General features: G+C 40.4%; 1 protein-coding gene across 2 annotated transcripts; it reads right to left on the bottom strand.

Annotated features, from left to right (window-relative positions):
- Positions 1-690: 690 nt before the first annotated feature.
- LOC117301268 lies at positions 691-18,330 on the bottom strand. Of its 2 annotated transcripts, none has more exons than XM_033785151.1 (5): positions 18,135-18,330; positions 5,472-5,838; positions 3,132-3,601; positions 2,034-2,467; positions 691-1,513 (listed from the first exon to the last, which is right to left on the bottom strand). In XM_033785151.1, the coding sequence occupies exons 2-5, from the start codon at positions 5,800-5,802 to the stop codon at positions 1,066-1,068; spliced, it is 1,683 nt and encodes a 560-aa protein (XP_033641042.1). In that variant the 5' UTR covers positions 5,803-5,838; positions 18,135-18,330; the 3' UTR covers positions 691-1,065. The 2 variants fall into 2 exon arrangements, with proteins under 2 accessions (XP_033641042.1, XP_033641041.1); XM_033785150.1 differs by lacking the exon at positions 18,135-18,330 and adding an exon at positions 8,496-8,533.
- Positions 18,331-22,847: the final 4,517 nt, after the last annotated feature.

Raw genomic sequence — 22,847 nt, 5'->3', positions numbered from 1 at the left:
CACTCTCTCCCACGCTTATTTTGCGTACGCGGGTCATAGTCAACGTACAATAAGCGGGCAACATCGTGGGCACGTCATTATCGTGCAAGCAGCGTGTAGCATCGTGGTGTGAAATAGTCAGTATTGGTAGTGACAGCGAGCCAGAGACACTTTTTACGTACAAGCAGTAAAGTTGGGCAGAGTCAAACACTTACCAAATTGCTGGATTTTGACTGCCCCGACTCTGAGATCGGGGTGATTGGTGTGACCTTCGTAAGGTCGCTTTTTTTAGTAATTGTTTGTCACGATTTATAATATATCTAAAAAATAGTTCAAGTTGTTTTATGGGGTTGACTCCGCCTACCCTTTTTGTGACGTCAATCGAGGCAGACTTTGCCTTGATGCATAGAGTAAACACACGTGAAGGTACATGCAAGTCCAAGTCATTGAGTTTGTACTTTTCGAAAAAGTTGTTTTTCGAAAAAGCTGGACGCAGCAAAACAACTAAAGATGGGGTTAGTCTGCATGGCTGGTCAGACTCACAAAAGCAATAGTGGCTAGTGGTCCGGTCTGACGTCTTTGTTCAGCACTATGCAGCATTTTCTCTTCAAATATCGCGCCTCGATTGACGTCACGAACAGCGCCCTCTCGGGTCGGGCCTACTCTTAATTGGTTAAAAAGATAAGAACTAATTTTTTAGAACCTTAGTTAACTGTTTATTCACATTCCACTCATCAAAACACCTATATTAGTAACAAAAGCTTTATTCTTACCAAATACCACTTCCAGGTGACTTTTAAAGTAACCTCGTATGATGTTTGTTTTGTACTACTGTTTGCCTCTTGAGTTCTTATACGGGTTTATCTCAAGGTATTCACAAATTAAACCTATTTATTAACCTATAGCTCAATGTGACGGTATTAGCTCTGCAGCCAACAATACCCTAACACTCCTTCTCTAACAATAAAGTATCGTGGGTGAAAAAACTTCAGATTTGTATCAGTCTCTACATGGGAAGATACGGAGACAAGTTTGTGAATCCATTGGGCGGGGTTAGACTTCTGATTTGTACCAGTCCTTTTATTGTTACTTCTCACGAAGTATCTCATCTCGCATGGCAGGGATGATACCTTTACGGAACGTGGTGTCCAGAAGCTCCTGTGTGGTCCTGATGTTCGGATACTGGTGAAGGGCCCACTTGAGGTAAACCAGGAACTCGCTCCAGTCGACCTGCCCGTCCGCATCCATGTCGATAGCCTGTAGAGCCTGACGCGTTTCTGAACAGCGGTAGCAGGAGAAGTATGGTGCCATGAAGCCATTGTAGAAAGAGTCATATTCCAGCATGTCATCTCCCTGCACTTCGTCCTTCATGTCCCAGATGTCCCAAGTCTCGCGGATGTCCTTGATCAGGGTCTCGGCATGATTACTGTTGAGCTCCATCTGCTCGATAGCGTCCCTCATTGTCTCGGTGATTTTTCCACCAGACCGGTCGAATAACACCGAAAGTCCCACAACACTCATGTATTCTTCCTTTCTGTAATAGAAAGCCACATAAAGCTTAGAATTAAAACAAAACAAACAAATGCCGAAGATTTAAGTAGAATGTGACCATTATTGGATGGACGTTCGAGCACACTGATCTCAAAGTCCTGGTCACCATGCAGGGTCTGGGCCGAATCCAGGCCTTGACCTGTGTCCCTGAGCAAGACATTGCTTCTCCTGTCAGCTCAAGCACACTGAATTCTAAGTGATGGTCATCAGGTGCTGGGCTGAAACCAGACCGTGACATGTGTCCTCGAGCAAGAAACTTGTCCAAATTTTATTGTTTCCCTGTCAGCTATTAAGAGCAGAAAGGACTTGTACCTCAATGTGCGTGATTGCCAGAAGGCCTTTTTGGGCTGAGCCGACTTTTTTGTTTTCTAGGTGTTATGAGTGCCTTCTGCCCTGAGCAGTCTAGCTCATTCGAGGTCTTAGGATTCTTTTATACTCTCAACCGAACTGAAATGGAACGAGTTTAGTATATTTAATGGCAGCTTGAACCAAGCCTAGCTTACCGGTTGCTCTTAAGATCTTCCAGCATGACCTCTTTCATCTTATGCGCTATTTCGGTTGTAAATTGCTCGTCTTCTCCGAAGAGTGTGACCAGTCGCATCTGTATCATCTCATCCGATGCCAGAGGTGTTATCCTCTGCGGTGCCTCCACACCAAAGAATTCCGCCAGGTCGAAATCCTCCTTGTCCAGATTGAAGACAACGTCCAGAGACCTCTCGCCGTATACTGGCTGCTTCAGATGGGGTCCTTCTCCAGTTGTGATCTTGGTTACATTAATGGCAGCCTTCCTCAGGTAGGTGCAGTTGTACTTCTTAAGGACTTTCTTGTTTCCCTGGCGGATGAGGTTCATCATGGTCACGCAGGTGGAGGCGTTGCCCAGGGCGGCGCCCTCGATACAGATACTACCCCACGTGCCGTCACAGCCATTCATTAAACCCTGTCAACGTAATCATAGATTGTGAATTTTTATAAACTCTCATGTAACATTTCCCTTATTTAAAAAACAATGTGTGTATGCAATGTGCCAGACACATAAGGCCTGAAGGCCACTTCAAGGAATGGACTACAATCAACTATTTCTTTTCCAGGGGCCGTTGCCACCTACTACTGATCTGAACCAGGGTAACCACTTTACAGTCTATACGGATGTTGGCTTGGGCTGGCAAAGCAGAAAGCACTACCTCCCTAACTTTTCGAAGCAATCACGATTAATAATAATAATATACAGCACTTATAGAGCGCACAGTATCAAACAAAGAAAAATGCCATTCAAGGGCGCTGGTTCCCAAAGTAAAGAGTCCAGGATTTAAGATATTTGTTTGAAGAGGTGTGTTTTGAGATTAAGTGTCTTGCTGAAGGACAGCTAATTCTCGTTAACGAGAATTTATATTGTTTTACCGTTTTCTCAAAAAGTAAAGCATTTCATGGACTCATATTTCAAGAGAAGTCTTTCACCAATACCTTCTGTAAACCCTGTAAATTATTTGTAAATCTGTGAACTTTTTTTTTTGTTCTTTACCGAAAGGGTCCAATGGCTTTAAGACATGATCAATGGTCCTTAGGTAAAAGTTTAAAAAGGGTCAATACAAAACCCGTCTTACCTCTAGTTGAGCTGCGTCAGCGTATCCGTACTTCTCGTGCACGTGCACCAGCAGTTTCCCGGGCCATTTATGCATATTCATGATATGCCGGATATACTTTGCCCATTCACCACACTCCTCCGGAAGGCAGGACCCCTTGGCCTCTTCAAATAACACTCCGAACGGTCGGATGTCTTCAGGCAGTTTGGCCAGGTACTCTACCAGCTTGAACACCCTGATTGGGTGGGTGGGCATGACATCTGTCATGTCCCTCAGGTTGATCAATACCTTGGCGTCCTTGTTCAGGTTCTCATGGACCCATTCGATCCACTTCTTGATGAGTGAGCACATGTCATCCATAGTGAACTTGGTGAAGTCATACACTCCATCACTGAGGTCCACCTCCAGGATGGTGTTCCACAGTCCTAGGCTCTTGAGCTTCCTCATTGCAATGGGAACCGTCTCTGTGTCTGGAATGCGGTTCTTCTTATCTAAAAGTACAAAAGTTTACATGTGTCAAATATTTTTTAAGTGTGTTGACTTGAGACGCCTGAAGATACCCCGCAAATCAAAGGATTTTTGTTGGTGTACTATTAAATTTAATAAACGCTCATCTATTAAGTGACACAGAAGACATACATGTAGTTTCCAAGATGGCGGTCACCTTGTGACTGTCAAGGGCGGCATACAATATAACTGATAAGCAAATTGTCTATCATTACAGTGGGGTCCTTGTTGATTTACCCAACCAGGTACCTTTAACCAACCGGAAACCTTAATAACTGTGGACCTACCCACCGGGGACCTTTACACAACCGGGAACCTTAACTAACTGTGGACCTACCCAACCGGGGATCTTTACCCAACCGGGAACCTTAGCTAACTGTGGACCTACCCAACCGGGGACCTTTATACAACCGGGAACCTTAATTAACTGTGGACCTACCCACCGGGGACCTTTACACAACCGGGAACCTTAACTAACTGTGGACCTACCCAACCGGGGATCTTTACCCAACCGGGAACCTTAACTAACCGTGGACCTACCCTACCTGGGACCTTTACCCAACCGGGAACCTTAATTAACCTTGTACCTACCCAACTGGGGACCTTTACCCAAACGGAACTACGGACCTACCCGAACGGTGACCTTTACCCAACAAGGAACCTTAACTAACAGGGAACCTTAACTAACTCTTTCTCCCCCGTTTTTTTCTTTTTGGGGGACCCTCTTGGGGTGGGGGAGGGGGGTGGGCTTAAGCACCCTCCCTCCCCCAACCCCAAGAGGGTCCCCCCAAAAAGAAAAAAGAAAACAAGAAAAAAAACGGGGGAGAAAGAGGGAAGGAAAGAATAAGAAAGAAAAAAAAAATAATGGGGGAGGGGAGAACTGGGGAAAGGTAAAAAGAGCCGAGGGAGAAAAGTCGCAAATGCGTGTGTAGTTTTTGGTTTTTATTTCCGGTGGAAGTATTTTCTTTTCTTCCTTTGCCATTCGCATTTTCCCCCTGCCAAAATAACTCTTTTATCTTGGATATTCGATAACGCGATGTACGAGGTGAAAGATTTTGGACACATCTAATGCAATGATCATATGACAACTCCCTTGTAATTGGGTAAACTTGCAACAATAACATATTAAGCATTTGAAACCCGTTGTCCAGGATAGAATATATCTCACGTCGCTCTTGGTCGCTCCGGCATTCAATGGTTTTCTAGTACAACACTTAAATTTGAGAAACGCCGGATAGTAATGTCTTTTTACCCGCGATGTTTACCGAATATGCAAACGAAACCAAATACCAACCGACCCGATCGAATGCTGATCACCACGCGTTGCGTCTTGTCCACATTCATTTTAGTCGGCTATGTTCAGGGATTAAAAGGTCTGCAATCCTACCCTTAACAAATTACACATCACATTTATGCCCTGGTTAAAGTTATAATTTTAGTTTTGAACAGTAATCTTATAAAAATTATTATTATGCGACACCACTTTTGCAAAACAAAGGTTTGTCTGTAGGCTCTGGGTTTGCCGCCTCCTTATTCATGGAATTTGCCGCCCAGTGATGAGAAGTAGGTAGCACCGCCTATAATGTTCTCTTTTCAACCACGTCCGCAGCATTACTTTTAAAAACAAAAACCTTTGCTGAATTATTGACTGATTTTTGCAGTTCGCAATTATAGACGATACATTCATATGAATCAGAAGTGCTTAAAAAATTTATGCATGCAGAGGCTTTATTTTTCACCCCCAAAACGCCAGAAAGCTCAGAGCTAAGTATGGACCCCCACACCAGGGCTTCGCCCCTGACCGTCCGTGACATAAGGTGATGTCTCATTTAAAAAAACGTGGAAGGTACTTACGTTCTGTTATCTCGGAAAACGCGAAGAGATTGTTGCGGTCCTCTCCTTTCTCTACGAGTTGCTGGATGAAGACGTCATCTACCCGGGTCATATGGGAGAAGGATGCTACGATGATGTTAGTGAAGCCACATCGCCTTACTTCATCATAAATCTGCCACTTGCTCTCCAGGGTGTGGCCCCTGAGCTGCCCAACGGTGCTCTCACGGATTGAGTTGTCCAGAACGAACAGATCAAGATCTCGGAGAACCTGGAGCTTCGCCAGGTCTTTCTTGATGTCCTTTTCATACTTGTTTGCCAGATCCTGCATGGTTTTGATGTAAACTTGCCCCATGGTCCTAGGAAGTTACTTGGCTAGAGATGTTGACACCTGTGTTCAACGGTGATATTGTAATTATAGAGACATTTGACATACTGCGTAACTAAACCGGTTGTCCTTCAACATTTCCAAATCATCACCTCCCGGGCAATGAAAAAGAAACCGGTGTGTATTTCACAGTCACTACTTCCTGCTCACTGAAAGGAAAAGTGACGGAGGGGCGGTTTGGTTGGCTGTCACTTTCCAGAAATCGACCATCACAGTAGGGCACTGGCTCAAAATAATTGATTTTTTTTTAACAAAAATTTACTTGTAACGAGCAATGGAGAGCTGTTGCTAGTATAAAACATTGTGAGAAACGGCTCTCTCTGAAGTAACTGAGAAAGATGTAATTTCTCACCAATGATAAAAGAAAAACTCAGCTGAAGCCTTTTATTTATGTGCATCTGAAAGCACACAAAGTTGTGCAACAAGGTTTTTTCTGTCATTATTCTCTTGCAACTTTGATGACCAATTGACAGGTTTGTTATTTCATGCATATGTTGGATACACCAAGTGAGAATACTGGTCTTTGACAACTACCAAAGGTGTCCAGTGTCTTTAAAGAAACATTACATAAATGATTTTTGCAAACAAAACAGTTGCTGGCAGTCTAAGCACTTTATGTAAGAGACCTCAAATTCTAAACTTGAGGTCTCGAAATCAAATTCGTGGAAAATTACTTCTTTCTCGAAAACTACGTCACTTCAGAGGGAGCTGTTTCTCACAATGTTTTATACTATCAACCTCTTCCTATTATTCGAATTAAGAAAGGTTTTATGGTTTTAAACTATTTTGAGTAATTACCAATAGTGTCCACCGCTTTAAGAGACAAAATGAGAAATCAAGAAATACGCAGGCAACTTAATATGAGCACAAAAATAACAAATGTAGTGACCAGACGTCGCCTGAACTGGTTTGGCCATGTCATCAGAATGCCAGCCTACAGGCTACCCAACCTGGTCTACTACAATGACTTCAACACTCCACGCCAACGGGGACGCCCACCATTGCGCTGGAAGGTGCAAATCCAGGAAGATGCCAAAATTCCACTTCATGAGGCAGAGCACTTGGCTAAAAATAGACATGAATGGGGACGGTTCTCAAAGGAGGCAAAGGGACACCCAGTCCTTTGCAGCTAAGCAAGTAGTAAGTTATTTTATGCATAATGTGGAGATACAGCACGTAAAAAGAGTAGTCTTTGACAATTACCAATAGTGTCCAGTGTCTTTAAACATAACTGTTCCTGTTTGTAAGGTGGTTGTTTTAAAGGCAAAGTATACCATAATTTGTTGGAACTGTTCGTAGTTTTAATCTTATAATAATAGAAGTAGATGTATACAAAACAATGAAACTAACCAGTGTACATTTTCATTTCAAAAGAGGGTCGTGTTTTTTAGACATCTCCTAAAATCCATGCCGGAAATACGGTATTGGTAATTACCCAAAATAATGCTTAGCATATAAACATTCTTGGTAACGAGCAATGGTGAGTTTTTGGTAAAACAGAACATTTCGAGAAACATCTCCCTCTGAATTAACATCGTTTTTGAGAAAGAGTTTTTTTCTCACTCGAGTAACAAAATGCTTCAGCTGAAGCCTTTTATGCATCTGAAAGCACACAAAAGTATAACATGCACCATGGAGGAAGGAAGAGAAGGATCTCGAACGAAGGGACTTCAAAAGCCGAACCCGTGGTACCGCGGTCGTTTAACGACACCTCGTAATCACCCACATACCTTATACAGACAATGGGCGACCTGGCGAATGCGAGTTTGCGCGTGCGCACTTGGTTCTTCACTCAACTGTGTAATGGTTCGTATGTCGTATGGATGTAATACAGAAGGAAAACAACTTTTTTGAGACCTGATAAAAATTGTGCACACTTGTGCCCACCAAATCGAAAAACACAATTGAATACCAACCACACTCGTGTGCTATTACCCAAATTTTGAACCACCGCTAGTGAGCGGAAAGTCACAAAAAATGTAAAAATATGCCATGATGTTTCCGTGAAACACCACAAACGGTAAATGAAAACGTGTATATTCACAATTCTTGTCTCCAATGATTCAACTTTACACGAAGGCAACGGCGCAGTCTGGCGGTACCACACCTTCTGTACAAAGAGATCTAATCCTGCTCGTTAATCGGCCGTCCAGCTGGAGGTCTCCTATCTTTTTCCACTGGTCAGACAGGGGCATTGTCAGGGTATTCTTTTGTTACTCTGCGGTTTTGCGAGGCGTTCGAGCTCCTTCTCTTCCTTCCTCGATGAATGCACCGAGTGTGTTTTTTATTTCATAATTCTTACTCTGTGCATCGGTTTTCGTTAAAACGAACGTGCGTAATAAGATAGGGGTTTTTGACGACATCGACATCGTCGTCAAAAACCCCCATAAGGCATCTAATACTACATTTCAACCCTACTTAATAGTTATAGGCGTTAGCAGTTCATATTTAGTGACAATGGTCGCAAAATCATGAAACGAGAATTATTCCGCCGGATCATAATCCCCTCTGTTGATGCACACATGTAAAAACCCACCATTTTTAAGCACTAGATAGACATTTGATAGATTAAGAGCTGCTAACAAACTCGACAACAATTGAAGCTATTTAAACAAGTTATTTAAAAAGAAAAACAGAATAGATAAATAATAAATACTTACATTAATACATGAATGAATGAATAGATAGAACAGCGAACCATGAATCATACACAGCTACTATTCACAAGAAAATCTATGCGTGGAGGGTAACAGACAGCACACAATGGAACCGGAGTTTAACAATGACAATACCAAAAGTGCAATCGTCAGCCGTTGAAGTTTATTATACATGGGGCTGATGGTGATCAGAAGGATAAAAGTCTGTTGTCGATACAACCGCCCACTTATATTCAACGGACCATGAATCACGGACCATATGCACAAAATAAAATATTCAAAAGAATATCCATATAATAGATTTGTCTGGTGTATAAACTGGTGTCCCAGCCATGGGATTTTCGTGTGTTTTTGCTAGATTCCTCGCTCCCCAACCAAGGTGACTACAAAACGTCTCTAATGGATAACAATGGTATGTTTCGACATGGTTTTTTCCCAGCAAGAGTTGTGGGGTCCAATTTCTCTAGTATCTATTTTGGGTATTTTGTTTATCTGTTTCATTTAAATATATGGTTAAGTTTTTATTTTACGCAAACTGTTTTTGTGTTTGTTATTCCTGTAATTTTGAATTGTTTTGCCGCTACATAAGATTACACCCACTGAATAGAATTGCTTACATTGCTTTCTTCGTTAGAAAAAAAGGGGGGGGGGGTCCGTACTCGTTAAGGTTTGCTTTTTATGGGCCCCTCCATCCCCTACATTGTTTTGCATTGATTTTTAGTTTTCGTTTTCTATTATTGTACGATTGCATTTGCTTGTAATAAACTATTTATTACCTTGTGTGTAGACTAAGCAAGTCTCGTGCGTATTTGAACTTGCGGGTACCATTATGTTCCAAACACTATGGAGTTTTACGTGGGACATTTTGTTTCGTCCATTATTTTAGTTTAACGTAGTTTATGACCATGAATGTTAGAAATATTATTGGACATGTAATACTAGTTAACAAAACGTATACATGTCGACTTCCGTTATTACGAGCTCGCATGTTACGAGGTTCCGGTTATTACGAGGTTTTTTGCTGGTCCCGAACTGCCCCGTGCGTGTTTCAATGCATTAAAATATGGATTATACGAGCACGGAAGTAGCGAGAACACGGTTATAACGAGGTAATTTTGCGGTCCATTGGAGACAAAATGTATTGTTTTCAGACGTTTGTAGCGAGGGCCTGGAATAAGTGTGTAAAAAAAGGTTACCTTCATCAAGGTTGAGAAATGACATGAAGCCCTTAAACCCCATGCTCAATACAATAGAGGTGATAATTTCATGGTGCTCGTAGAGTGCCACCAGTCTATTCAACGGACTGGTTTACCCAAGCAGACAATAGAGGGCTTAAATCACGCGCGTGGTCCAAAACCACCAACGGTTTAGTGACTGACAATCCTTCTCAATTTCAAAAACATGCCGCTTACTTAATAAATTCATGTCGGCGAACGCACTCGGCAGTATTTGGGGTTCTAATGATTAATCCTTGCTCGTATCATCCATGCAAAACTTCAAAAACGTCACCGCTGTTCGAGTTTTTTTTTAGTAGAGCCCCTTTTCAATTAAAAATATTATCATGAATTCAATAATAACAATTAAATGAATGAAGATTCCCCCGTTTCCGAAAATGTTTTTTTTAAGAAAAGAAAGAAAAAAAAACAAAAGTTGCCCGTCCGGAATATTTAATTCAATCACATCAAAAGATAGAGATGATTTAAAAGACACAGATACGCAAAGATTTTATTAAATCAATAATATCAATCAAAAAGAAAATTATTTTAAAAGACACAGATACACAAAGATTTAATGAATTAAATACTGTAATAAGAATTAAAAGGAGAAATTGAAAAATGAAACAATACAATATTATTAAAAAAGGAAACGGCAAAGTAACTGAAACAAGCTCCTGTATAATACAATCATCACTCCCTTCAGTCCATTTGCACCGGAACTCCAGAAACATCTCGCTGGTGTCCCACGCTTGACATGCTGTTATCATGATACGTCGATCACCAACGAAAATGAACGTTCAGTGCATGCATCATGTTCATACCATGCGCTACGCGGCAGAATCCACTCGCTCTGAACTGCAAGTTGACATCTCTTTACTATATTGTTATCATAAATTGTACAAAATATTACATTTCCCTGATTAATCACTCAATAAAAGACATTTAGCAATGATGTTCTTGTATAAAAGATGCTCGTAATAGCTGTTCTGATAAGCAAACAGCTCCGTGCAGGCTAACACAAGTGTGTATGCACATACACGTGTTGTGTACAAGTGTATATGCACTTACACGTGTTGTGTGTATATGCACGTACACGTGTTGTGTGCATGCACAATGATGACGTGTGTATCTATATTTAGCGCGCTGCGTTTAAGACGAGGTTCGGATAATACGAGGAAATTGGGCCAGTCCGCCGGACCTCGTATTAACGGGAGTCGACTGGTAAAATCCTTTCAACAAAAGAAATCCTACTTTCGGGATGTCAACTTCCCGAGATAAGTTATCACAGGAAGACGACATCCTAATTTTAGGATGTCGACTTCCCGAGATAAATTATCACAGCAAGACGACATCCTACTTTTGGATATCGACATTCCGAGATAAATTATCACAGGAAGACGACATTCTTCTTTTAGAATGTCGACTTCCCGAGATAAATTATCACAGGAAGATGACAACTGACGTTTAGGATTTCGACATACCGAGATAAATTATCACAGGAAGATGACAACTGACGTTTAGGATGTCGACATACCGAGATAAATTATCACAGCAAGGATGTCGACATCCTGAGATAAATTATCACAGGAAGACGACATTCTTCTTTAAGAATGTCGACTGTTTGTAGTTATAAGACTCCTTGGGGATAGGAGAAAAATTTGGAAAAACCGTGACCTCAATTTGACCTCTACTTCCGGGTCAACCGGAAGTGGGACCATATCGCAAGAACTACTCAACCGATTTTCAATTTGTTTTCACTTACAGACTCCTTGACATTAATATTTACTGTGAAAACTCGTAACCCAATGTTGGCCTCTACGTCCGGGTGAACCGGAAGTGGGACCATACGCCAAGTACTATACAACCGATTTTCAATCTTGTTTGTTCAGTTTTATCCTCCTAAGGCATTAAAAATGAACTTTGAAAATCCATGACCCCAAGTTGACCTCTACTTCCGGGTCAACCAGAAGTGGCACCATATCTCAAGAACTACACAACCGATTTTCTAACTTTTTTCAGTTACAGACTCCTTGGGCGTTAGAGATTAGCCTTAGGTTAACGTGACCCCATGAAGTGGCACCAACTCAAGACACTGTACAGTATTTTTCAAACTTGTTTTCAGTTATAGACTCCTTGGTAATGTTAACACATAATCAAAGCAAAAGAACACGGAACAGCTTTGTGTTTGTTCACAAACACCTAATGTCTAGCTATATATTGGGATACACCAAGTGAGAATACTGGGGCCGATTTCACTAACGTCTATGTTTGCGATCATCGCTAACACACGTTAAAAGGGAAGTTTTTGTACGAGGCTAAAAGTACTGACCTTTGACATCCCGCGACAAAATCGTCGGTCGTCACTCGAAATGAAATGGCATTGTGCAGTTTATATGTAAATCGTTGTCATATTGGTGCACACGAACTATTGTGGACGATGTTTAGCCATTCATTTACAAAGGGTTAAAGCATTTATAAGCCTATGGCCTCTATTATAATTTTAGATTTTAATAAACAGTTTTCGTAAATCTGTTGTAACGGTGGGATTGATGAAAATTCTGACATGTCTGTCTAATAATACTAAGCTTCACACTGTCAATTTGCCAATACATTACACATTTTTTCTAAAAATGATGGTTAAAATAATCGAACCCATATAGTATCTCCTTTTTACCGATATTAAGGGGCTCTTTGCTGCAGTTGCGTCGCTGATAGTTGTCATCGGCAATCTGAGTCTACAAGACCGCAAGACTAAAATAATGTAGCGCCACTCATTTTACTCTAAATCACGGGCAATTTATACGTCAAAACGTACACCGCTATAACTATAAGCACATAATGGCTTATGTATCATAAGTTTGCGATGAACTTTTACTTTGCGACCACTAACATGTCATCGCAAGATTGTCATCGCTAAATAAAACTTTGCGACGAGTATATTCATCGTTAAGTTTTAGTGAAATCGTCGGCTAAAAATCCATCGCTAAGTTGCGATGGATTTTAGATTTAGCAATCGATTTCGGCGTTTGCGATGACCAAAACGCGTTAGTGAAATCGGCCCCTGGTGTTAGTTTTTTATTTGGATTTGTTACAATTACGCAAACTGTGTTGACCGTGCAGTTTTTTCTCCGGAATTTACCGCCTTTTAGTCAATTACGTTTTTTTTATGTTATGTGATTTTAGACATTGCATGGTGAAGTATCAATGTCTATTTGGTTTGCCGCAACACCATGAGTGTGTCTACTTGCTGGGTAGAATGTACTTTTGAGAACTTGTATTGCTTTATATATTCCATATGTCCTCACTAATTTAGCCGTCAGGACTGATGTATCACTATTTATATTTATGCACAAGTAGGTTCTTAAGTAGGGTGATAATTACTGAGCAATTAATTACTATCTGGTCCATGCATATGCGAGTGACATGGGAAGCCATGCATTATACACAATAATCACATAGTGACTTAACAGTAACTAGTCGTCTAGTTTCCGTTCTCAAAGAGCCTGTTAATTAAGCCTTTGTTCGCACCCCGCTATCAGCACACACTCTAAATACATTCTCCAATGTATTCACGCTTACACTCAAACGTCTTCTTGTTTCTCTAATTTGTACATTTTAAAGTGATCAATAAGTGCTTTGGTGGCCTAGTTGCGGGTAAAGAACAAAATAAAAGGCGAAATACTTGACTATTTGATAATTTACAATAATTATTTGACTGAGCATTCGTTATCCATCATAGCTGTGTGTGAAACAATTGATTGAGGGATTGTAAGAGGACGACTTCTGACTCCCCTTTTCTCCTAAAGTGTGCCCAATTTCATAGAGATGCTTAAGCAGATAGAAGATGGCTTAACAATTGTCCGTTAAGCAGAACTGAGCAAGATACCAGTCACAAATTTTATATGCGACATAATTGGTAACCTTATTCTGGTAAGCTTAATTTTGTTTTGCTTAGCTATATTTTGTTGTGCTTTAGCAGCACTATGAAATTGTGTTGTGCTTAGCTACATTTATGTGCTTAAGCAGCTCTACGAAATTAGCCCTGGTGAAACAGAATTGATGAACCCTGCATTTTACATGATATGCATGTAACATGTCAATGAGCAATTTGCGTCTGTTAATAGCCGCTTTGGGAATTGTGAGCTTTCTGATCATGTTTTCTATACGTCCTGTTTGGTGCGCGATCTAGCGTTGACAAAAACAACAACAAAATTTTCCCTAATACAAGACCAGCAATCTCCTAGTCTAAAATGATATTTTTCTTTTTTGTGTTTCCTTGCTTTGTTCCCTCTTATTGAACAATTAATGAATAGGCAAACCGTGATTGACCCAGTTTTAGTGATAGATTGCAATGTATAAAAAACCCAAAGAGGCAGACAACTTTGTATCACGGCCTGATGGTCTTCTAGTCATAAAGTGCTGTCACGACGTGTTATTAGGCGACATCATAGTGTATAAATCATCACAAAAAGCTGTCTTAACAAACGCCAGAACAATCAGCCATTTTACAAATTTGTATCAGTACTGTCGGACATTGTACAATGAGCAAGCTTTCTTCCATGTGATGTTTAGGGAAGACCGACTCAAACATTTTTATGAAAATGAATATTTGAACTGTAAAGTACACCGGCCAGCCTCCACATCTTGAACGTTAATAATACAAATAATAATAAGGAAAATTCATATTGCGCATATATCCACGCATGAAAAAGAAGAAAACAGAAACATAGGGAAAAGGAACATCGGGAAAACAAAAGAAAGAAATAAACTACTGAAAAGCTGTTTGAAACAAATGAAATTTCAATTTGTCTTTATAAGTGTCCACAGTGCCACTATCCCGAGTATGCGATGGCAACAGATTCCAAAGGAATGGTCCAGCGTGCGCAAAAGGACCTGATCAGGACCCAATTTCTTGGCTCTGCTTACCGTAAGCACAGAATCGGCGCTTACGGAAGGAGGGAATTCTGTGCTTACGGCAAGCGTATTACACGGGTTAGCGGCGAATGTTGGCTTCTGCGCGTGCGTACTCCTCCGCGTTACTAGGCATTCTACGCTTACAAGGATGGCGCAGGAAATTAGGCGCTTGCATGCGTAAGCGGGGAATCGTGATCGTAAGTGCAGAATTTGGCGGTAAGCAGAGCCCTGACCTAGGTTCCATTGTAAGTTATCTGCAGTTTGATAAAAAATGAGAAGGTTGTCATTTAAATATTTCTAACACGTTGCAGAACTGCCAACTCTTCCTGATTCTGCAGAAATTTCCCTGAAAATAAACCAATCTTTCCATGTTCTAATGAACAAATGTGTAAGTGACATTTCTGATTGGAAACTTTTGCCGTATTATGTTGAACGTAATTCTTGTATCGCCCTGTTTGTTGTACAAAATCTCTCTGATTGCAAGAGATAATTGACAGCTCTGAGTTTGCTTATCTTTACATTTTGTAAATTTGTAAGCTTTATGCAACGGCCTTTAGGAAGCAAAAATCAAACTTATAAATGTATATTATAATCAGATTGCGAAAATAGAATTAGCTGTTGCAAACAACTTACCAACCAAATGGGCCGAGAGTATACATTGTAAATGCAAAAAAATAGTTAATGGCCTGACGTTTCTCGAAGGCTAAATGACAACACAACAAACATGAACAGGTAACTAAGTGAATCATAAGCAGTGAAGTGGAAATACATGAATGGGGTTAGAAAGCATACATAAAATAGTAGGGGGTAAACAATGAATAGGGGGACAAAAAGGGGGGGGGGGTGAAAGGGAAGGGACTGGCTTGACCACAAGCAAGAAGATGGAAACACAAAGGACAACATCAAGGGTGGTGAGGTTGGGTAAAAAGTAATTTATTAGTGAATGAGGCTCAGGCTAAAAGGCTATGGGGAAAAAAAGAGACGGCAAAACAAAAGGTTTATTAGTCATTTCCTTCTGGGGGGGGATTTGTTCAGACCATGGGGGTTGAATTGGTCTGGAGGCTCTAATCCAGAGTTTCTCCCTACTCAAACGCACAGTCTCTCTGTGGTTGCATAGTGCAGTCGATGCCCTGTAAGATCATGTCAGAAATGGAGTGAATTAGGAAGATTGGAAGTGAGTGACCCGGTTTGTCTTGTTGCGTAAAGGCGCGTTCGCCTCTCACCAGGTGACCCACGGTTCGATTCCCGGTCGGGGCCATATGTGGACTTGAGTTGTGCGTTGGTTCCTCTGCTGTGCCACGAGGGTTTTCCAGATCATCCGGTTTGGCCTCCTTCAGGAAAAAATCAAACACTTTTCGATCGTTGGCGTGGCTTCCGTGGTCATAATGGTTTGATGTGGCTGGCAGCTGAATGCGCCCTTGCATGCCTGCTTCTCGAACACGTTGTAGCCGTGTCCTTCGCAATTCAGCTCTTAGCTGCGAGTAAGGACGATTAGCCCCCCTAAATTATTATAATTATTATTATGACCTACAGGTGTATCTAGCTTTTGCGTCTTGACTGTAGATCTGTGGCCGTAGAAACGCCTCTTGAGTGTAGTTCTTGTTTCACCTATATATTGAACACCACAGACTCTGCAAGATATGAGATAAATGAGATTAGTGGTGGTGCAGGTGACATGACCCCTTGTCTTATGGGTGGTACCGCCGGTGTTACTGGGTGAAGGAGTCCGATTCCCTGATGTGTTGTCTGCAGACGATGCATTTGGAGATGTTGGAACACCTAAAAGTTCCCTGTGGTAGAGGGGGATTAACATCATCATTAATGGGAGGGACTTCTGCTCGGACAATGAGATCCCTGAGACTTGGTGGGCGTCTGTAGGTAACTATGGGTTCTTCCTGCACAGCACGTTGAAGTCGATCTGATGTGTGAAGAATATGATGGTTAGAACTGGTTATTTTACGAATGAGAGGAAGTGATGGGTGGAAAGTGACAACAAAATGAACTTTCCCCGTAGGACTCTGTTGTTTCTTGGGTCCTTGGGAAAGTACTGACTCCCTAGAACGAGCCTTGACTTTCTGGATAGCTCGATGGACTGCTAGAGAGCAATGACCCCTGGAAACAAGGTGTTTCTTAAGTTCCTGTGAGTGGTGGATAAAATCAGAATCATTAGAACAGATTCGACGGAGTCTGAGGGCCTGACTGTAGGCTATGCTGGTTTTGCAGTGTCGGGGGTGACTGCTAGTGGAATGTAGGTATTGGTGTTTATCTGTGGGTTTAACGAAGAGATCTGTGGTTAAGCCTTCATCCGTCTTGAGAACCTTGACATCCAGAAAGTGTGTATCCTTGGTTGAGTATTCGCTCGTGAATTTGATGGTCCTGTGGAAGGAATTTATGTGATTAATAAAAGTTTTGAGGCTGGCTTCATCGCTTGTCCAGATGATAAAGATGTCATCGATATAGCGCCACCAGACCCAGGGACGGCAAGGGGCTGATGCCAACATGCGCTGTTCAAGATGGCTCATGAAAAGGCACGCCATAGATGGTGCCATACGTGTGCCCATTGCAGTGCCCTGTACCTGTAGGAAATTCTTACCCATGAAAGAAAAGTTGTTTTTTGTTGAAATGGGCGGTGATGTGTGACCAGTCTTAGCCAGAGCTGAAGAGCAGGCAGCAATCCCTTCATTGTATCCCTCATGCAACATGTTCTAATCAGAATAGCTATAAATAGTAGACTTGTGGGTACGACCATGAGTAAAATCTCTTATGAAGGAGTGGTGGCTCTGAAAAAAGCCGGTGTGGTCTCGACGTTTCGAACAGTATACTCGTCTTCAGGAGAGTTATTAGATAGTTGATGTCCACTCGGTATAGTTTTATGAATGACTTAACTAATCTGTCTAAAGTTAACTCCCGTCACACAGAATTGCTCACTTTTCATCACCTAAAACCTAGGACGGATGCTTATAAATTTTCTACCTTTGTTCGCTTTCCTAAAATGTTCTCAGAGCTCACATTGATACCAGGAATGTTTTGATTTTGGAGGGGTACAAGTCATTTCGTATATGAAGCTGAGGGGGGAATTTTTAGTATGTTAATAGTGCTAGTGGTTTTAACTGTTGTTTTCTTTAATAATTGTCCAAGGGGTCTATGTGCTTTTTTGGGTGGTGTTTGGGGAGGCTCTCTGCTATCATTGTCCTCGGGCCCAGTGGGTTGGCATGAATCTGTGAGGGTGCACTCTGTGCCAATTTTATTTTTTATTTTATTTTTCTGAGGGTTTTTAGTCCATTCTATGTTTTTTTATTTTCAATTGTTGTCCCTTCCTCTTATCGCTGCGGTGTTTTGTTGTGGGTGTAGTTTTTTGTTTTCGATAGTCTGGTTTTGCTTGTGTTTTAATGATTTCTATTGTGTGATTCTAAAATGTTTCAGTGTAATCTCCTTTTTATATGGTATTTTGGGGATCGTGTTTGGGCATGACGATTTCAATATGTGCTTGAGAAGTTCAATAATAACTCACCACAATACGGCAATCTGGGTTTATGGATCGGTGCTCTGTTCGTGATCTGATTACGTGAAGTGAAACGGAACTCCGAAGGACAATCCTTGGTCGGCGGTCGCGGTCGGCGTAGCGAAGTTATATAGTTTCGATGCGATATAAATAGTGTTCACACGGGGACAGACGACTGACGATGAACAATACTCAAAACAGTTAACAATAAAAACTCCAACGACTCCTCTGTAAGGTATAAAACTGGTTGTCAAATTGCGAGGACTTAAAAGCAAACGTGTCCGGAAAACGGGGCAAACTAACCGAAGAACGAATTTACATGTGCCCAAAAGCAACCAGCAACATATCAAGGTTAAACGATGCTCAAGCCGTGCACCAACAGGAACACAAAACGGGCGTTGATTGGTGGATTGAAAACACGTGATATCAATATTATTATATACAGGTACATGTAGTGACCACAGTATAATTATATTTTTATCGTTGGCAGGGGTCTGGTTTTACACATCTTTTGATGACAGTTTTATACTTTTGTTTAAACCTTGACACCCCCTGTACAACTTGTAACTAGTGTGTATTTCTAAAGATTTAAAATTAAATTAAATTATTGTAAAGAGAGACGGGAAGGTGAGAGCCGGTCCTCTACTTAATAAAGGACGAGCATTCGCCAAAATACATGTCAATAAATGGAACAGTCAATAAGCCAATGACGTTTATATGAAAATCTCTTCTATACAGGTTTTAATACTTCCAACCCATAGAAAACATACAAAAAGTTATAACACTACAGTATACACTACATGTAGCCTACATAATACAGTGCACGAAGTTCACAAAAAGGTCAGCACACACAGAGACTAACGGACGCACGTGTGTGACCGTGCTGCCTGGCATACACACATGGTTCTACAAATAAAACGATCCAAATAGAGAGCTACGAAATCACAATATAATTGTAATAAATCATAATATACTTGATCCCATATAAATAGGTTTTTGGAGCATGGCCAGAGCCATGCTCCCTATAGAAATAGAGAGAATCACAGCCCAAATAAATAAGTTGCTCTTCCAAGTCGAAGCTATAGAAAAAGAGGGTGATTGTCACGTGACAATACCAAAAGTTAACTTTGAACAAGTCCAACAATGAGGGCGCACTTTGGATTCCTACATTAACAAAAATTAAATTAAATAGCCTTGTAGTGTTAAGTCGGACCACGACCCTCAGTATTTGATGGCCGGTGTCTTAACCCCTCGACCACAGAGCTTGCCCAGTGACGTGGGGCCAGGCCAGCGTTGTATAATAATTGAATCTGTCTGGACTATTTGATCGTATAACTACAAACCATGACGGGGAATATTAATTTCTTACGATATAGTGGACAAGCCTAACAAATTAAATTATCTTAAATCCATATGATTATTTTTATGAAATTTAATTTAAGAAGTGGTCTTTTAGGTATCTAAAGTATTAACCACAACTCTTAATTTTGACAGAATTTCTGTTGGTAACGTTATGCATAACGCCTGCAGAGAGTTTGGGTGCATTTTGGTTGCTGAATACTTTCTATGTTTGACGAATGAGTAGTGCGTTCGTGCCTGAATTCTATGTACATTGCTATGGGGCAGAATTGCGTTCTATATTAAAGAACATGGAAACAGCAACTGGGTTCATCAAACATGACCTAAAATCCTCTTAAAAGGAACGTACAAATCATCTTTCTTTCCATAAGTATTTATTGATAATGTCAGTATCGTGTGTCTCCATTCCTCAGACTTCATCACCGTTAAGTTTGTATTTCAAAAAACCCAGATGCAGCAGCGAAGACCCAAACCGACACAATGAAAAGGAAACGATAGGCATGTAGTCAGTCTCTTTCTTTAAACCACGTCTAAAGCACTTTACTCCTCAATGTCTGCTATTTAAGAACTTAACGATAGACAATTATACAGACGGGGGATTTGCACCTCGGTGCCCCGTCGACACCGCACCCAATCCCTGCTACCGTCGTGTATGTATATTTTCACACTGGTTAATTTAAGAGAGCATGGAGGGTATTAGCAGTATCACACCATACAGTGTGAGAAGTGATAGGGTTTACGGGACTGATCTATCACCGATATGTTTGCTGTAATGGACAACAGTTGTCCACGAGAGATTTTGAAGTCGGGGATTTCTTTCTTTCTTTTATTCCCAATCATTATCTTTCTGATCTTTTCGCGTGAATGTTGAGTGTCCTCATTTCTAATAATTACTTCAACCATTGGCTTGAAATCAGTTAATACCCTTTCGAAATCTTAGAAGGAAAAAAGTGATTATTATTTTTAAAAAAAATCCCGGAACTCTTTGGCGACCGTTCCGAATTTTGAACTTAACCACACGTTGAAGGATTGGTAAAATAAAAACAAACGGTCGTTGGTTCATGCGATGAACCCCTGCACTTTAAGAAACCATTGCCTTGTACTGGAATACGTTTTAAAAGACAAGTAAGCACAAACTTTGCCGTTAATCTGATCAGCTCTATGACACACGAGGCAATTTACAGGCAACCAGTTCCAGGCAAAGTTCCAGAATGCATTCACATTTTGAATATTTATATATTATTCCTGTGAATCGTAAAATATTGTTTGAGAAAGTACCGATGCTACCAAAGTGGTCTTGTGGCATTCAGCACTGCCGTTGGTTGCCTCCAAGTTGCCTGTAAAATGTCCTCGTGTGGCAAGGCCCATACACTTGATTTTAAAACTTCTCTCTTTGGATCTTGCGTTATTAGTAACCTCAGCCATACTGGCATAGATTCAAACTACAGGCTAAGTGACCATAACGACCATTTGATGAATTTCGTAAAGAAAGGGGAAAACACCAATTAAATTATTGACAAAAACGAGAGCACAGTAGTTTTTCTTTAATTCAATTTTTATTTTGAAACTAGTCAAGCCGAATAGAAAGATACTATGCTGTATGACATATTGAGCACGTTTCTGAAACAATGACATCATAGTACTGATTGAAAAGTAGTATTGCCTTAGCATCCGTACACGTTGGGATTAAACATTATCATAATTGCCTCATTAATAATATTGCATTAAATGCACTGGACACATTTGATAATTGTCAAAGACCAGTATTCTCACATAAAATAACAAATCTGTGAAAACTTTGACACAATTGGTCATCGAAGTTGCAAGAGAATAAAGAAAGAAAAACACCCTTGGTGCACATATTGGTGTGCTTTCAGATGCCTAATAAAGGGCTTTAGGCCCGAAGTGTTTTAATATTTTAGTGAGGAATTTACTTTGTCTTAAAAACTACGTTACTTCAGAGGGAGCCGTTTCTCACAATTAATGCTTTATATACTACCAATAGCTCTCCATTGCTCGTTACAAAGTAAGGTCTTATGCTAACATTTATTTGGAGTAACTACCAATAGTGTACAGTGCCTTTAACACCACGACTGTATATATATATGTGTTTGCGTTTGGGAAAATGTGACACTTTATGTGACAGTGCAGGAGCGAAACAATTATGTCTGTGAGGTTATAATGGGACACTGGTGAGGCACAGATGTAGGAAATTACCTCGATTGACTTCAACAATTTATTCAAATTATCTTGAAAATAAACTAACAAAATAAGGCGGCGCATAAATGTATCAGAATATCACATATAGTTAAATGTAATTATTATTAATTAGTAACCTTCATATTTGCAAGTAGGAGCAAGAAATTATAAATTATGCCATTCATCAACGTTTCATCCTAAAAATAGAATAGTTGTATAATCATGCCACGCGTATTATAAACCGATTACATTATTTTTTGTTCTTCTTCGCTCTCTCTTACGGGTGAAACCATTTTGAGTTGACCAATTGCACCAAATAAAGAATATTACTTCCTCCTTAATATCGAGGCAAGAATGCAATGTCATTCCTCTTTTCTTCTTCAACATAATGGAGATAACAATTTGTGCCAGCTGAATATCTGTAAAGGAAAGAGGATTCCACCTAAACTGAAGGTCGTTCCATCACCATAAGGGGTGGTAGCAATCAGGTTGTGATGAAGTATTATCTAAAGGTTTCCCTTTGTATTTATTGGTCAGCAAATTATGGAAAGAAAGGAAAGAAAAAGTAACCAATTTGATGGAGGCGTCAATCATTTATTCATCTGATAATATTCAAGGTTATAAAAATATGATTACAGTTAAACTTGATTACAAGTTAATTCATAAACAAAAAGAAAATCTGAGTATGTTATGAGCTAACCCAGTTTTAAAATACATCTGTCAAAATTATGATAATATTATTGTTAAAATTGCGAGGGTGCATTATACACAACCCTTAAACTCAACCCCTACGTAATCTAGGTCACCAGTAGCCGAGAAAAAAAAAAGGAAAACAAAACCCAAACATGCAAACTATTGCGCTCCAATTGGTTACCATAACGTGTAAACTTGTCAACAAATTAATGATAGGGTGCCGAGATGGAAGGGAGTTGGACACTGTTGGTAATTACTCAAACTAATTGTTTAGCATAAAGATTGACTTTTGTAATGATCAAAGTAGAGCTGTTGTAGTATAGAACAGTAAGGAGAAACGACTCTCTCTGAAGTAATGTAGTTTTTGAGAAAGAGGTAAATTTTCACGCAAATAATAAATGACTTCAGGCCTGGAACCATCTGAAAACACACGAATCTGACAACAAGGGTATTATTTCTTTCATTATTCAC

This window comes from Asterias rubens, chromosome 17 (genome assembly GCF_902459465.1).
Source record: "Asterias rubens chromosome 17, eAstRub1.3, whole genome shotgun sequence".
NCBI lineage: Eukaryota > Metazoa > Echinodermata > Asteroidea > Forcipulatida > Asteriidae > Asterias > Asterias rubens.
The sequence above is the reverse complement of the archived record's forward strand: the minus strand, read 5'-3'. Positions and strand labels throughout refer to the sequence as shown.